This window comes from Henckelia pumila, chromosome 2 (genome assembly GCF_033568475.1).
Source record: "Henckelia pumila isolate YLH828 chromosome 2, ASM3356847v2, whole genome shotgun sequence".
In the NCBI taxonomy this organism is placed as follows: Eukaryota; Viridiplantae; Streptophyta; class Magnoliopsida; order Lamiales; family Gesneriaceae; genus Henckelia; species Henckelia pumila.
The window spans coordinates 128,269,373-128,284,537 of NC_133121.1; the positions used below are offsets into that span (position 1 = coordinate 128,269,373).

Consider the following 15,165-nt stretch of genomic DNA (forward strand, 5'->3'; position numbering starts at 1 on the left):
ATATACCATATTCATTTGAGCCCACTGTGTTTTGTAGGATATTATTACATCAGTTGGAGTTTATCAAGTGTACCTCCAAAGACCGTGGTCGCGAGGTTTCATATCATAAAATAAAATAACATATCAACAAAATTTTCTATCGAATTCAAAAAATTAAAAAAGAAATCTCTGAATTTCAAAATTATGTTTTAAATTAACTTTCCTATAAAACTCCACTAAAAAAAAGAAAAAGAAAATTTTTTTTTCCTATAAAACGGCGTCGTTGGTTGGATAGGGTTTAACACTTGACTGCCTGGCTTGAAGTAAAACCCTCGACAGGAAACCATTGTGATAGTGGGAAGAGACACTCTGTCGCCCATATTTGTGCATATAATGCCAGTCAAGATTTTCCCACTCAACCTGCGTTTCTTGCCCGGAGCCATGAAATCGGACGTGGTTCTTCTCAGACACTCCAGGGTCATACCCGTTTTCGCCAGAGTATTCCCTCACAAGCTGAAGCATTACATTTCCGCCCGCACTAACATAAAAACCTGCCTCTCACAAATCCAGGTTTCAAACGGTGGTCAATTTGGGGTAAGCAAGTTCTCGACCCGCGCGGCTCAGGGGATGAAGGCATCAAAGACTTTGATCGAGGATGAGAGCGAGCTCAGCGACTGGGTTAGTGGGTTGAGCTCTAACTCGTTTAAGAAGACCCGAGTGTACAGTGATAGCGACAACGACGAGGGTAAGAATTTGAAAAATGAAGGTTACATGAGTAGAGAAAGGAATGGGAAGAGGCCACGGGGGAGTGAATTTGATAAAAACTTTGACCGGGAGGGGAGGAACGAAAGAAACTCCACTGGTAGTTTGTTTGCAGGGGGAGGTAAAGGTCGTGATTCTAACAAATTCATGTCGAGAACGGGAGGGAAGTTTGGGGGGAGGTTGGAGGAGAAGAATAAGAGTGATAGTCGTTTTTCTAGCAAGGGAGATGATTTGGGTTCAAGCCAGAGACGAAAGACAAATGAGGGGTTCAGAGAGAAAAGGCCAGAAATGCGAAATGGGAGGGGAGAAGGGAGGTTTAGGGGGCCGTTTGATGAGAAAAGTAAAGATAGTGAGTCTCTGTTTGGCAGGGGAAGGGATTCAAAAGCTAGTCAAAGGCCTAGGAGTAACGAGGATGGAAGAGTGCAAGATAAATGGAACGGAAGGAGTGGAGGTGGTGATCGTGGCGATTTTGCAATGAGGAGAGAAGGGAGAGTGCAAGGTACATTGGATGGAAGGAGTGGAAGTGGTGATCGTGGGAATTTTGCAATGAGGAGAGAAGGGAGAGTGCAAGGTACACGGAATGGAAGGAGTGGAGGTGGTGATCGTGAGAATTTTGCTACGAGGAGGGAAGGGAGGGTGCAAGATACATGGAATGGAAGGAGTGGAAGTGGTGATTTTGCAGCGAGGAGAGAAGGTGGAGGGGCTGGAAGAAGGGACATGGCTATTGTGGATGATGAGGATGCAGAAGAAGAAGAAGTGGAAGAAGAAGAGGAGGAGGAGAAGGGCTATAGAAGTTTCAAGGAATTGCTTGATAGTGATGGAGTGGATGATGATGATGATGTTGATGATGAGGAGGAGGAGGATGACATGGAATTGGCTGAGGAAGAGGATGAAGAAGAAGATAAGGAGTTATCTGACAAAGCAAGTGATTTTTCTGAGTTGCAGCCTAACTCACCTAGAAGGAGTGATACATATCTAAGTGAAAGCAGGTAAATTTAAAACTTCCACTCTGTATTGACATGAATTAATGGTCTTTGCCTACTGTACTGTACCTATTATGAGAGCCAAAGGTTTGTGTTTTTAGCCCTCGAAGGATTTGTTAATTTTGCTTTGAAGGATTTGTTATGCCATGTGAACTTCTGTTATTTTATCGAATTCTTCAACTGCCTACTTATTTTTATGTCATGTAGGTTTGATCAATGTTCCATCTCGCCTTTATCCCTTAAAGGAATTAAAGATGCAGGATTTGAAAAAATGACTCTGGTGCAGGAGGCAACGCTTCCTGTAATTCTGAAAGGTAGGCATAGAAGCTCTTTAGAGTACTCTGTGGTTGGATTAATGAACCCATGGTACATGTAAGCTTAGAAAATTTACTGTATATAAGTAGTTTTTATGCTAAAACGGCTACCTCGCTGTCCTATTTATATTTATTATTCTTTGGGACTGTTAAGTTGTTTATGATGGTTTGGTTTTCACATGGTGGATTCATGTCACACATATGGATGGAAGATAGAAAATATATGTACGGCCTTTCTTTGCTAAAAACGTTTTGATTTTCAGCACTAAGATTAATTTGATTGTTCTCATTAGCATAGCTTTTTCCATGTTAACTTAGTTTTTGTTATAGTCTGAATCCCGTCACTTTTTTATTTGTGTATTTTGACTGGTGACAATTGATCATAATCAGTGTTTTCTAGGTAAGGATGTGCTGGCCAAGGCAAAAACTGGCACTGGAAAAACTGTAGCATTTTTGGTAAAAACCTTTGCCTTTTGCACTATGATTTTCACTTATTGATGACTTATTTTGTTACAGGAGTATCTGACTTGTGTCACTTGTCAAAGGCTTGGGCTTTGTCCTTTGTGTGTGTATGATTTATCATTTATCACAGCTCTAATGTAGTTTTCCTAGGAGCTACATTTTGAGAATCATCAGAATTCGTGTGTAATTTTACCGTCTTAAGGTTGTATGGTTAAGACCTTATTGTTAGAGTCTTAGACCATGTGGCCTTTTGCATCTCCATTTTTTGTCGCTGCATTTAATTGTTGAACATGATGCTATTTTTATGCATGGGCAGTGACTGACTCACCATTAAGTTCATCGTGGCATTTTGAAATTATAGTTAGATAACGGTCTATGATGTAACTAGAACATACCAGGAGCTACATTTTGAGAATCATCAGAATTTCTGCTTATCTTTACCATCTCAAGGTAGTATGACTAGGAGCTTATTATTAGACCATGTGACCATGTGAGGGGTATTTTATTATCTAACCTCGGTCAACTATTTTTTTTTTAAAATGACCTTCCGCAGTGTATTTCAAATACACTTGGGGAGGTTAATTTTTTTTTAAAAATGTTTGACCGAGTCTATTTTCCCAAATATCCCTGACCTTTTGCATCTCCATTTTTTATCGCATGTATTTAATTGTTGAACATGATGCTATTTGTACGCATGGGCAGTGATTACCTCACTGTTAAGTTCATTTTGGCATTTTGAAATTATAGTTGGATATCGGTCTATGATGGAACCAGAAGTTGCAATATGTGAGCATCCTTGTATTTGGTATCTAAATTTCAGCTTCCCGCGATTGAAATTGTTTCACAATCACCACCAATTACTCGTGATCAAAAGCGACCTCCGATATTTGTCCTCGTTATATGCCCTACTCGGGAGCTTGCAAGTCAGGCTGCTGCGGAGGCCAACACCCTGTTGAAGTATCATCCTTCAGTTGGTGTTCAAGTTGTCATAGGAGGTACAAGGCTTGCCCTGGAACAAAAACGAATGCAAGCCAATCCATGCCAGGTACCTCAAAATCTTCCAAAAACTTCATATTTTGATTAGATTATAATTATAATATATTAAAAATTGGATAATAATGATTAAACATGATATGCATTATATGCAATATATAATCATGCAATATATGCATAAATTAAATGTGGATGACTGAGTTAACTATTATGTTTTCATTAGAAAGTGTGTAATGTATTAATAATTAGGGTTTTCTAAAGTCTGTCGACGTCTGACCGCCTATAAAACCGCCTAAGGCAAAGACGGTGCGGTCGATGGCCGCCTCAGCCGCCATTTAAAAACTGATTTCCCCACAATATCCTATTGATGCTCATTTATATGTCACGTGGTCATGCTCATACGAGTGTATCAATGATGATATTTTGCAATTGAGTCATTGAGGGTACTAATTTATGGATATACAGAATCATTTATTTATATTGCTAGTAATAGTACACACAAACAGTTAAGGTCACTAATTCTGAATATATATATATATATATATATATATATATATATATATATATTTATATTTATATATTTATATAAATTCACTAATATCCGCAGCTTGTCCACATTCTGCTCTGCTATCTGCGAGTGCATAATATTTTTTATTGTTGGTAATTGGTGTGCTAGTAACTAATTTTATATATTAAATCCAGATTCTTGTGGCTACGCCTGGAAGACTTAGAGATCACATAGAAAATACTGCAGGGTTTGCGACTCGGCTGATGGGTGTCAAGGTTTTGGTTCTCGACGAAGCTGATCATTTGTTAGACATGGGATTCCGCAAAGAAATAGAGAAAATTATAGTTGCTGTTCCAAAACAGCGTCAAACACTTTTGTTTTCTGCCACAATTCCACCAGAGGTAATTGCCATTTTTTTCTTGCTGTGGTGCAAGTTTAGGGTTGGTATATTCTAAACAACAGTAACGGCTTGACGCAGGTTCGACAAATATGCCATATTGCTTTAAAAAGAGATCATGAATTTATTAACACAGTTCAAGAAGGGAGTGAAGATACACATGCGCAGGTAAACTTATTTAACTTAGTTTTCTTTTATATCTTGCTGCTTGTCCTTCGGAGCGTCACATTCTTCATAATGTTAAATCTTTCAGGTCCGACAAATGCATCTTGTTGCTCCTCTTGACAAGCATTTTTCACTTCTTTATGCGTTGCTGAAGTCACATATCGCCGATGATGTAAATTATAAGGTATATATGGTTCATGCACACTTTTTATGGTAATTCGTTGAACTGGACAGACTTTCATCGCTTCTGCGTGCTTTTCTGAAAGAGCACAACCCTGATCATGTAAAATGTTTGGTACACAAGATTTGTGTAAATTCTAATCTTGTAAATTCTACATTGGTAATTCATTGATCATTTCTAGGATATTTTAGTTACTTGTGTAACTTAAATCTTGTCCAGGCATCATGTTAATTGAGCTTAAGGGAGAAATGCCCTTATACTTGTGTGTGGAAATTTCTACGAGTAAAAGGAAATAATCTGTACAGTGGTAAAACCAGCAATTTTCACGATACTCAGACAATTCGCGAATGTTGCGGGTCTGTAAATTGAATTACTGAGAAATGACAGACATTTGCTCAATGGAACTAAAGCAGAGATGATTTGGAGGATTGTGATACTAGAAATATTAGACAGAGAGAGTTAATCAACTTTTTATAATTTTCACTGTGACGAGTGTTTGTTGATCTGGAATTGTAAATACTATTTCATTTCACCATAACATTCATTATTCTGATCATTTCCTTGTCTGTATGATCATGGCATGCTGCTTCATGTGCAAAAGATTCTTGTTTTTTGCACAACTGCCATGGTAACGAAGCTTGTTGCTGCGCTTCTTGGTGAGCTTAGCTTGAATGTCCGGGAAATTCATTCTCGAAAACCTCAAAGTTACAGAACCAGAATCTCTGACGAATTTCGGAAATCAAAGGCTCTTATTTTGGTAACATCTGACGTGTCTGCGCGCGGAGTAGATTACCCGGATGTAACTCTTGTTGTACAGGTTGGTCAAACTTTATCTTTCTTTTACCAATCATTTAATGCTTACTAAGAATATTGTTTTCTCTTGCTGAACGACATTACCTTATGTTCTTTAGAATTCAATAATCTGGACCTTATATTGTGCTCAGTGTGCATTAATTGCCACCTAACTTCACAAGTGAGCTTTACCTGATCTTTTGTACACTTGAACTGTGTAAAAATGACTGATTTTTGTATGTAGATGGGAGTTCCAGCTGACAGACAGCAGTATATACACCGATTAGGTCGAACTGGGCGAAAGGGAAAAGAAGGAGAAGGTGTTTTATTATTGGCTCCTTGGGAAGAGTTCTTTTTGTCCAGTGTTAAGGACTTGCCGATATCGAAGGCATCTGAACCATTGGTTGATCCAGACAACAGAAAAAAGGTAAACACCGACCAACCTCTTAGTAACGCATGAAATAAGTTTTCATCTTTTCATAAATGATTATTTTTCAAGTAAATTTAGAAGCTCATTTGAGATAAATCTGGTTGCTCATTTTCACAGGTCGAACGTGCATTAGCGCATGTAGAGTTGAAGAACAAAGAAGCAGCATATCAAGCGTGGCTTGGTTATTACAACTCAAACAAAAATGTTGGTCGAGACAAATGTAGACTCGTTGAGCTAGCAAATGAGTTTAGTCGAAGCATGGGGCTCGACAACCCCCCAGCCATTCCTAAGCTGGTCCTTGGCAAAATGGGACTCAAGAATGTACCTGGTTTGCGCTCTAAGTAGTCGACAATCTCATGTTACAAATTTTGTTATACAAATAGAGAGACGTGATGGCAAACACTTCTTTAAGATTTTTGTCCCCAGGAGGATTATTTGCACAATTCATTGGTTAATTAAGAATTTCGATTTTGAATCTTTTCCTTTTTTATTTCTAAAAAATATCTCACTTGAAAAGGCAGAGAGGGTTCGATTAAATTATGTACGTGACTTTTAAAATGGCCGTTGAAGTAAACAGAAAATTCCCAGTAGCCAGCTGCGTCTCGATCACTTTCATGTGGTGTATATTATGTTCATCTTAAATTTTGCGACTCCACAGTGTTAACTAACATCTTGATAAAAATCAATTGTGGAAAATAATACAAAGAGAGAGCATAATTCCAAGTACTACAAAAACCTGTGGCAAAAAGCAATTCTAAGTGACAAAATTATATTAAGATCTAATTCTAGTTTGATAGAGTTACAATATGTTGGACCTGTGACGGTGGTAAAAAGGAAAAATATCCGAGCAACTCCAACTCCTTCCTTTGATGCTTCCAGGTTTCAGATGTGCATGTTGGTAAGAGATTGGTTTAGCTATTTTACATACACACGTGTACTGAATAGCGTGATCATTCTTGCACGAAACATACACAAAATGAGATACAGCCGGCTCTACTGGGAAAGGAAGCGGTCCGTTCAGCCTTAATTTTCATTCTCCAAATCATTGTTGACATGAGCCATTGATTTGGGAAAATTCTTACATCTTCCTGGGGGACAAAAAAAAAGAAACGTGTTCATCACAAATCATTCACAAATCATTCGACGGGAATATTTTTGAAAATCAAAATGTTCAGAGCGAAAAAAAGTAACCTGTTGCATACTACAGATGATTTAGGTTCACGGGAATACCTGTGATGATGAGGGGAAGACGGTTGATCAGGCGATGACCTGTGCTCAGGGCCCCCTTTAAGTCTATTATCCGTCCTGGTTCGACTTCCATCATTTATTTGAGATTGATCGCCAGGAAAAGCTACTGGACCCAAAGAACCAAACTCAAGTGGTTCAACATGAGAACTATAGCTGGCATTATGATCAAACGGATACAGCATCACCATTGGTGGAACAGAAGGTCCATTAGAAACGCCATTGGGATTTGTAGCTGACATGTGATGCACGCTGTAAGCCACACTTTGAGGGCCATTCTGACTAGGATTTGAGTGCGAAGGGCCATTCTGCGACTGATAAGAAGGGATCGACTCGTGCCTATATGCGTTCCATGACCGCTCAGCACGATTCTCACTAGGACCCAACCGACCGGTTCTTGTGTTTGATTTATCAGCTTGATTGCGATTGTGACTGCGGGTAGCAGCTCGTGATTTTGAATTAGCATTCCAGTTACCTTCTCTGTCACCATAAGTATCATTCCTGTCATGGTTATAATTTCCCCTCCTGGTACCAGATGAATGCCGCTCCCTGACAGAAAGCTTCTGAATAAATGAAAGAAATGTTAAAGTATATTTGGAAAATCATTTTGAAGTAACTTTGTAGCCAAAGCAAAACAAGGGCCTAAAGCAAACATATGGGCGTGCTTCTAAATTTTGAGGACAAGACATGCTATGCTGGTAATCCAAATCATAAAATTTGGCTATTTACACCCACTATTTCAAGTAACTAACCAAACTAGGACAAGTGTCAAGAGTAAGCACTCTGACTCAGCCCAAGTATGTTAGTTTGTTCATCCTCTCCGTAATGCCATCAGTTTGCTGTTTGACTAGAATGAAAGGTTCTAATCGCTTTCAGCTAACAAGATCATACTTTCCAAATTTTCTTGCACACAAGGTGCTGACTATTTCACATTGACGTGTCAAAACTACAGAACTTATCGTGTTTTTGTCAGTTGCATCATTCACTATAGGCTGCAAATAAAAATATACAAAAGCAAACAAACAAACAACACAATTATTCTTACTGGATTAGGTAGGTAAGTTCCAGTTCCACTGCGATGTCTTGGCATATCATCCACGTAATGTTGATATACATGGGGAGGTCTACTAGAAACTGAGTGAAGTGGTGCAATAGGAACCAGACGCTGACCATAACTAGTCATAAGCTGAGAGAAGATGTTTGTGTTGGTTGAATGCGTTCTGCCAGTGTTATCATAAGGAAACTGACCCTGGAGATAGACAGGAGGGACCATCATTGGTGAAGGATAGACCAATGGTGCATGGTACCTTGGATTTTGACAGTATCTTCCAACCTGTAAATTTTGCCAATGGCTAGCAAAGTCGCTGTTAAGAATATCAGACTTTTGCTCATCAGAAGTATTCGCCCCTCTCAAAGAACTACAGGAGTTGAAATCCTCTGAATGATCTAATTCCTCTGAAATACAGTTAATCCCAGATTCGCTCTGATCTAAAGTTTCATCTCCTCCAAAATGGCCACTTGATGGATCAGAACTACCTGTCTCGGGTGGAATATTATATAGTGGAAGCATTGTTAAAAATGGGATTGGCGGTCCAGTAGGATAGAAGGTAATCAACCCAGAATTATCATTCATTCCCTGCCTCGACCCATTACCTATGAGCATTGGAGCAAAGGGCATGATCGAGTCAGATCCACTAGTTTGAGCAACTTCCAAGCCAGGCAGATGATGTCTTGGAATCTGCAAAGTATCTTGCTCAGATCCTGGGTTCCTTTCTACAATTTCATTCTCCAAATTTAATAAGGTACCCCACTCCCGGTCATAATCCTCAGCCTGATTAGATATATGCTCAGACATATTTTTGCCTTTCCCATGGCTGGCAGATTGATCTGTAGAAAATACTTTCTTTCCCCGTTTATCTTTTGTGGATTTAGGAGTCTTCACTGATGATCCATCCCAGGAGCTTTCTGAAGAAGTTCTACTTCTCAAAGAATTGCTATGAGTTGCTGATGAGAACCGAGAACTTGCTGATCTTTCTTCTGCAAAAAATTCACTACTTCTAATATCCTGATTAACGGAACTATCACTATTTTCCAGCACTGATCCACGTTTTCCCCTCGCATGCTTATCCTGAACTCTTGTAGCACCACTTACTCGAAATGGAGGAATATATTTTAAACCAGATGACACCTCCGGTGGTTTATCATCGGATGGGATCGAGTCAAAATTTTTGCCCTCGGGTTCATAATTGCTAGAGGAGCCAATATCTTGCTCGTGCCAGGCATCATTATTGGCCTCTCTGGAGTTCATTTCTACTAAACCAAAATTTTCATTGCTTTGTTCAACAGAATCTTCAGATGGTAAACTCAGATCAACACCAGGAAAATAAGGGGTCATTTGGGGTGAAATAAATCCATGAGCAAATTGCATATTTGCAAAAGATGGATCCATAAAAGGAAAATTGGTAGGAGCAAATCCAGGCATATTTCGTTGAGTGTATCCCATTGAGGCAAGAAAGGATGGAGGAACTTGGAAAGGTGCATGAGGTGATGTTAAATTTAGTGGAAGATGAACTTGGCCGTTGAAACCTTGAAGCGAAGCAGATGCCATCATGTTCACTATATCTTGTTCTTCTTGGTGCATCACCTGAGCTGTGGGGGTGGATGAAAAATCCTCACTCAACGAATCTAAACCAAATTCCTGGTTGTGACTATTTGAATTGCTGTTGGAGTCAGCTGTTGTATCCAGAGTTGGCTGGGCTGCAACATGCCTCACAGAGAGAGAGTCGTCATTCGAAGAATGACTTTTAGGCCTTGCCACACTTTCAGATCCAATATTCTTTCTCATATTACTATTATCAAGCCTAACAGAAGGGGCATGAGAATTGGCAGTTTCTGCTTGTAAACTGCGCTGCACTTGAGACGAGACATCACCATACGCATCAGTGAGCTCGGGACTAGAGCGTGTTCTGGCAAAAAGAAACCGCCCCTGGTTGTCATTAATAAAATGATTGGCTTTCAGGTCTTTTTGAGCTTTAATATTAACTGCAGCCTGATCAAAAGCTGGGTCTCTTCCAATTCGATCAGTACCTTGTATGCTGTTCAAATTGAATTGAGTTTTTAAGCTGTGCGTGTGAGAAATAGCAGAAATCTCACTTGTTGGTATCATCGAAGATGAACTTTTTAAATTTTCATGGGAAACACCACGGACATTTCCCTGCATCTCTGTCTCAAGGAAAGACTTTTCATTAATCCTTTTCCCACTCAAAATATTCTTAGACTTGTCAAAATTACAAAAGCCATCTGGATTTGATAATTTCAAGCGCCATGAATCAGCCCCTGGCGCATCAGGCCGATGACCACTGCCATGCCTTTCCCATGTATTCATAAAGAACTGATTTACTTCATAAACTAAGTTCTCTGTCGGGCATTCGAGTAGTCTGGCTAGTCTTTTAGCTCCAAAGGCAAATGCACTTCTTATCCTAAAAGAGTTACCTGAGAAAGAAAAGTGATAGATTCATGATTCATAAACACAGAAAAATCTGAGAAATAAATCTCAATAAATTTCAAATGTTATGCCAGAAAAAAATGATTCTTGCACATTGCAATGAGAACTAGCCATAGTTGAAAGCACACAAAATAAGATGGGTGAATTCCAGGTGGATAAAATTAATGAATTAGCTAAATGAAAAACAAATTCCACGGTACAATACACATAATCTAAAACCCTTCTAGCACCCAAGAACAAGCCTCTGCAGGCCAAAAAATTTCAGTAAGCATAAGATAACTACAAAATAAAGCAGACAAAGGCAAGAAAACCAAATAGCATTACTGGACAGTGTGATTGTTGGACTGCATTACCAAACAAAGATGAAGAAACACAGCTGTAACAACACTAACCTTTACTTACACTACGTCCAAGATTGTTATTCACGCGCAAAGGATCAACAACATTAAAATGTTTGGAAACAAATGGTTGTCCGTTATTTTCCTGGCCACCAGGGAATACAGCATACACAGAGCTACAAGCATCAAGAAACAACTTGCTGAGTAGCAATTCTCCGCTGTCCTTTCGAGGAGATTCAGCTGTAAAATAGTGGAAGTTACACCTGGCAATTAGGAAACACTAACATATATGGATAGAAGCATATACTAACAATTCAGAGAACTTAATACCAGTTACATCAGGTAGTGAACTAATTGGTACAGGTCCCCATAAGCTAACGCAAAAACTGTCCCAGTCAAAGTTGCTGAAGAATTCCAGAAAACGATAAAGAACCTGCAAGTTCACATACCTTGATTCAGAAGAACACTTGAAAGAAGAAGAAAAAAATAGGAAAGAGATACATGTAAGGGTGAAGTAACCTCAAGGGGTCCATGAAAAGAATTGTTGAACACGTGAAAAATGTAAAGAACTAAGGTCTCCAGGGCATAAGTAGATATAAGTCCATGATGAGCACCCAATATACGGCTTTCATAATAGCACCAGGCCTTGATCAATATGATACTACGCTTGAACAGATGATTCTGATTTATCAGATTATCAACCTGTAAATAAAAACCACAAGTTTCCTTCAGAGAGCTATTTTTTAGCAGCAAAAAATGATAAATATCATCAAAAGGCATATTCTGAAACATATTCATTAGGTAACAACCCACCTCGTCGAGAAAGCATAATGTACATAACCCACCAACTTGATTAAAAGATATGTCCACCACAATATTTTCCACAAGACATTTGATTATCTTCACCTGAAATATATAATCATACAACAAAAAGTGAAAATGACACAGTTGAAATAGCAACAATCCACTCATCTACAGGCTCCAAACAACTAATTTTGTAAGTTGTCACAAACTTAAAAAGTAAAAGATGGACTGTGATTAGTTACAAGACTGATTATAAAAATTCAATAAACAATTGTCCATTTGCAAAGAAGGTCTCTACTATGCTTGGAGAATTGAGAGACAAGTAGTAGCACATATAGTTGCTGCATATGACTGATGTAAGTCCGCAGCAAAATTTTACAAGGGAAGCAAGATGTGTTGAGATGGGAAAATTTGGCAAGATAAGCTATAGATTTTGATGTGCAGAGCTTGAAACATGATTTTTCAGGAAGTTTTAAATACAGGAAATTGGATACTGACTTCTAGAACCAGCAGGTGGCAGCTTCATGTTGGTGCTTTTATAAATGTGATAATCAAATGTGCCAGGAAAAGGCAATAATGAAGCAGATGCATCAGTTGAACATGGTAAGGTAGTTCTTCTTGGGATATACACAAAGCCAAAGATCGTTGCTTAGAAATTAAAACAACAAATGCATGCTGCTAAAAAAATTCCAAGTACAACAAAATATTTATTTTGAACGAAATGGAGCTGAGGCATCAAAGATGGCCAATTTTTTTTTTATAAAAAAAGTGGACATAAGTGAAAGAAGACATACTTCTGCTTGGATGTACTGAACCTCCTTCACGTGAAACTCAGCATTCTCGTTTTTCTCCTCGTTCTCTAACATATCACGCACCTGATTGGCCCATGTATCTTTTAAAACTTGATCATGGCTAAAAGCAGTCAAATCGATGTCTCCATCAGGTAGATAAGTCTTCAAAGGAACAGAGCCAAATGTACAGACCTGTGGCAAAGTAGAGTCAAATAAATAAATCAACAATTTTATGAGGATCCATCAGCAATACAACTCAAATGAAACATAGTTCATAAGAACATAGACTCAACAAAGCAATACCAATGAGCTACACAGAGATAAATGGTAATCATCTCCGAGCTTCATAATATGTAATAACAGTAACCAGCAATTCAACCAAAAAGGATTATCTTTCTCATCTCACGGAAGCCACTAAGTATTATCACTACCTCAAATTAAGTTTCTGTGTCTCGTGCAACTTTCACAGATTCACTTCTACTAATGTAGTGTTTGAATCATTAGCGTGCATTCTATTTCAGCAGCACATAATGTCAGTTGTCACTCCAACAAAGATAATTTTACATCGTGAAATGAACCCCAACTATATCAATCCTTTGCCCATCATATGCAAATATTTAACCTTCACGGCTCAAACCAAAATCACTACATCACCAATTAAATGAATATCGTTTAACTATCATGAAAAATTTCGAGTTGAACAAGTCTAATCCAAACAATATACCAAATAGAAATGTTTCCATCTTTATGAAAATTCAAAAGCTACCATTTTATGCATCCACATTGTAAAGCAATAATTTGAAAAAACACCATCCACTGGCAATACTACAAGAAAACATCTAGAATCATTCTAAACACCTGGCAGGGGAAACACTTCATAATGAGTCGCTGGACATAATCAGCAACAGCGTTCCGGCGCTCCTCGGACAGCTGATTGGGCTGAATGCACGCAATGAGCTCAGTAGTTCTCTCCTCTGCTTTCATCCACCTTTCACTGTCTAGTGCCATCATTATTGGGCCTGCACCAGGCAAAAGCCCATTTGGCAACGGCCCACCTGGCTCAGACCATCCCTCATTTTCTCCCATAAACTACTACCTTTTCTACACGGTAGCTTATAGCATAAAAAAACAAAACCAAATAATTTCCTTCTTTGCAACCGAGGAAGAAACCAGCTTTCCTTCAGAACAACCAATAAAAACTCAAATTGCAATCCCCAGAATGTAGGACAATGGGCATATAAAAAAATCCCTATGAAGGAAACCAACAGTACAGGCGTCAAGTCTGAAACAACATATACTCTTTAACAATCACAAGATTGGGATAACAATACTAGTTAACACTAATTTGCCAAATTTCAATACAGAACTTCTTACGTCCTCAAAAAATATTAACTAAAACACACCCCAGCTAACAAATCGTTGATCAACTAATATGAAACAAAACCCTAATCAGAAAAATGGCCGCATTGCAAACAAAATCATATAAAACTTGAACAGAAAACACTCGATTCGCCTATTGCACAAATCAAAATACTGCAGAGGCAAGGGAAGACAATAAAAGATCGTCAAGATATAGAAAGACGCAGATAAGGGGGTTGGTTTTCGTCCTTTGCAATATTGATTGTCGAAGCTAATAACAACAAAAATCAACTCCTCTGGTGTGGGAATTCGGGGTGCTGGTTGGGTGTTCGAGAAAACTGGGAAATTAGGGGAAATTTGAAACTTGTTTGAAATTTTGAGGAATTTGGTTTGATTCGATTTTGATTTAACTAAAATGAATGTGTGTGTTTTACTGTGTGTCTGGAAATAGGGAAATAATTTTTGGTAAAATGATGATGAGGAATAGAAGCAGGGTGAGAGAGATAATAATGATAACAATAATTATTTTATATACAATCATTTCCCTAAAAAAATTTATTTCACTGTTATTAGATACTTTACTTGTTTTATTTATTTATATTATTTCTTATTGTCATTATTTAATGAAATCATGTGATTTGTGGGAGATTTCTTGTCCATTATTTCATAAAATAATATTTTTACTACATTATATTCTTTTCTATAAAAATACTCATATATTAATTTTTATGAACAATCTTTACATACCCGTAATCTTTGGGCTTCTTTTGGGCCTGCGAGCAATGTCTAAAGAACAATAAGATGGGGCGAAAAAAGTGAAAAATACAACTTATTTGGGTAGGGAAAACTGAAAAATTATAGTCGTATAATAATTATATCCAAATATAAAATGTTAAATAAAATATGATGGTAAGTTCTGATAGATATTTTTTGTGAATTTTTTAGATATACTTATACAGTAATAAGTTCAAATTAAGTTATTTTGGAGCAAAGTTGAAAACCAAATATATATACATATCTATTACATATATGTATATATATATATATATATATATATATATATATATATATATATATATATATATATATATATATCAATCATCACCGTGCTAATTACTGCTATGATAGGAGTTAGGACCACCAATCATGTATAGTGC

At 37.8% G+C, this 15,165-nt stretch overlaps 2 protein-coding genes across 2 annotated transcripts; one reads left to right on the forward strand and one right to left on the reverse strand.

The window, feature by feature from the left end:
- The first annotated feature begins 298 nt into the window (after positions 1–298).
- LOC140881538 (DEAD-box ATP-dependent RNA helicase 31-like) lies at positions 299–6,443 on the forward strand. The gene is made up of 10 exons (XM_073286925.1): positions 299–1,730; positions 1,932–2,038; positions 2,439–2,494; positions 3,321–3,545; positions 4,196–4,402; positions 4,480–4,566; positions 4,652–4,747; positions 5,346–5,561; positions 5,781–5,963; positions 6,084–6,443. Exons 1-10 carry the CDS (start codon positions 373–375, stop codon positions 6,309–6,311), a joined length of 2,763 nt encoding a protein of 920 aa, XP_073143026.1. The 5' UTR covers positions 299–372; the 3' UTR covers positions 6,312–6,443.
- Positions 6,444–6,624: 181 nt separating this feature from the next.
- On the reverse strand, positions 6,625–14,486 carry LOC140880715 (uncharacterized). The gene is made up of 9 exons (XM_073285400.1): positions 13,508–14,486; positions 12,653–12,841; positions 11,868–11,960; positions 11,574–11,756; positions 11,385–11,487; positions 11,109–11,294; positions 8,257–10,703; positions 7,197–7,774; positions 6,625–7,054 (listed from the first exon to the last, which is right to left on the reverse strand). Exons 1-9 carry the CDS (start codon positions 13,733–13,735, stop codon positions 7,045–7,047), a joined length of 4,017 nt encoding a protein of 1,338 aa, XP_073141501.1. The 5' UTR covers positions 13,736–14,486; the 3' UTR covers positions 6,625–7,044.
- Positions 14,487–15,165: the final 679 nt, after the last annotated feature.

Coding starts and splice junctions, on each gene's coding strand:
- LOC140881538 (XM_073286925.1), top strand. CDS start 373: ATGCCAGTCAAGATTTTCCCACTCAACCTGCGTTTCTTGCCCGGAGCC. Junction 2,039..2,438: donor GCTTCCTGTAATTCTGAAAG/GTAGGCATAGAA, acceptor AGTGTTTTCTAG/GTAAGGATGTGCTGGCCAAG. Junction 2,495..3,320: donor GAAAAACTGTAGCATTTTTG/GTAAAAACCTTT, acceptor TCTAAATTTCAG/CTTCCCGCGATTGAAATTGT.
- LOC140880715 (XM_073285400.1), bottom strand. CDS start 13,735: ATGGGAGAAAATGAGGGATGGTCTGAGCCAGGTGGGCCGTTGCCAAAT. Junction 11,757..11,867: donor CATTATGCTTTCTCGACGAG/GTGGGTTGTTAC, acceptor TTTTATTTACAG/GTTGATAATCTGATAAATCA. Junction 10,704..11,108: donor TGGACGTAGTGTAAGTAAAG/GTTAGTGTTGTT, acceptor TTTCTTTCTCAG/GTAACTCTTTTAGGATAAGA.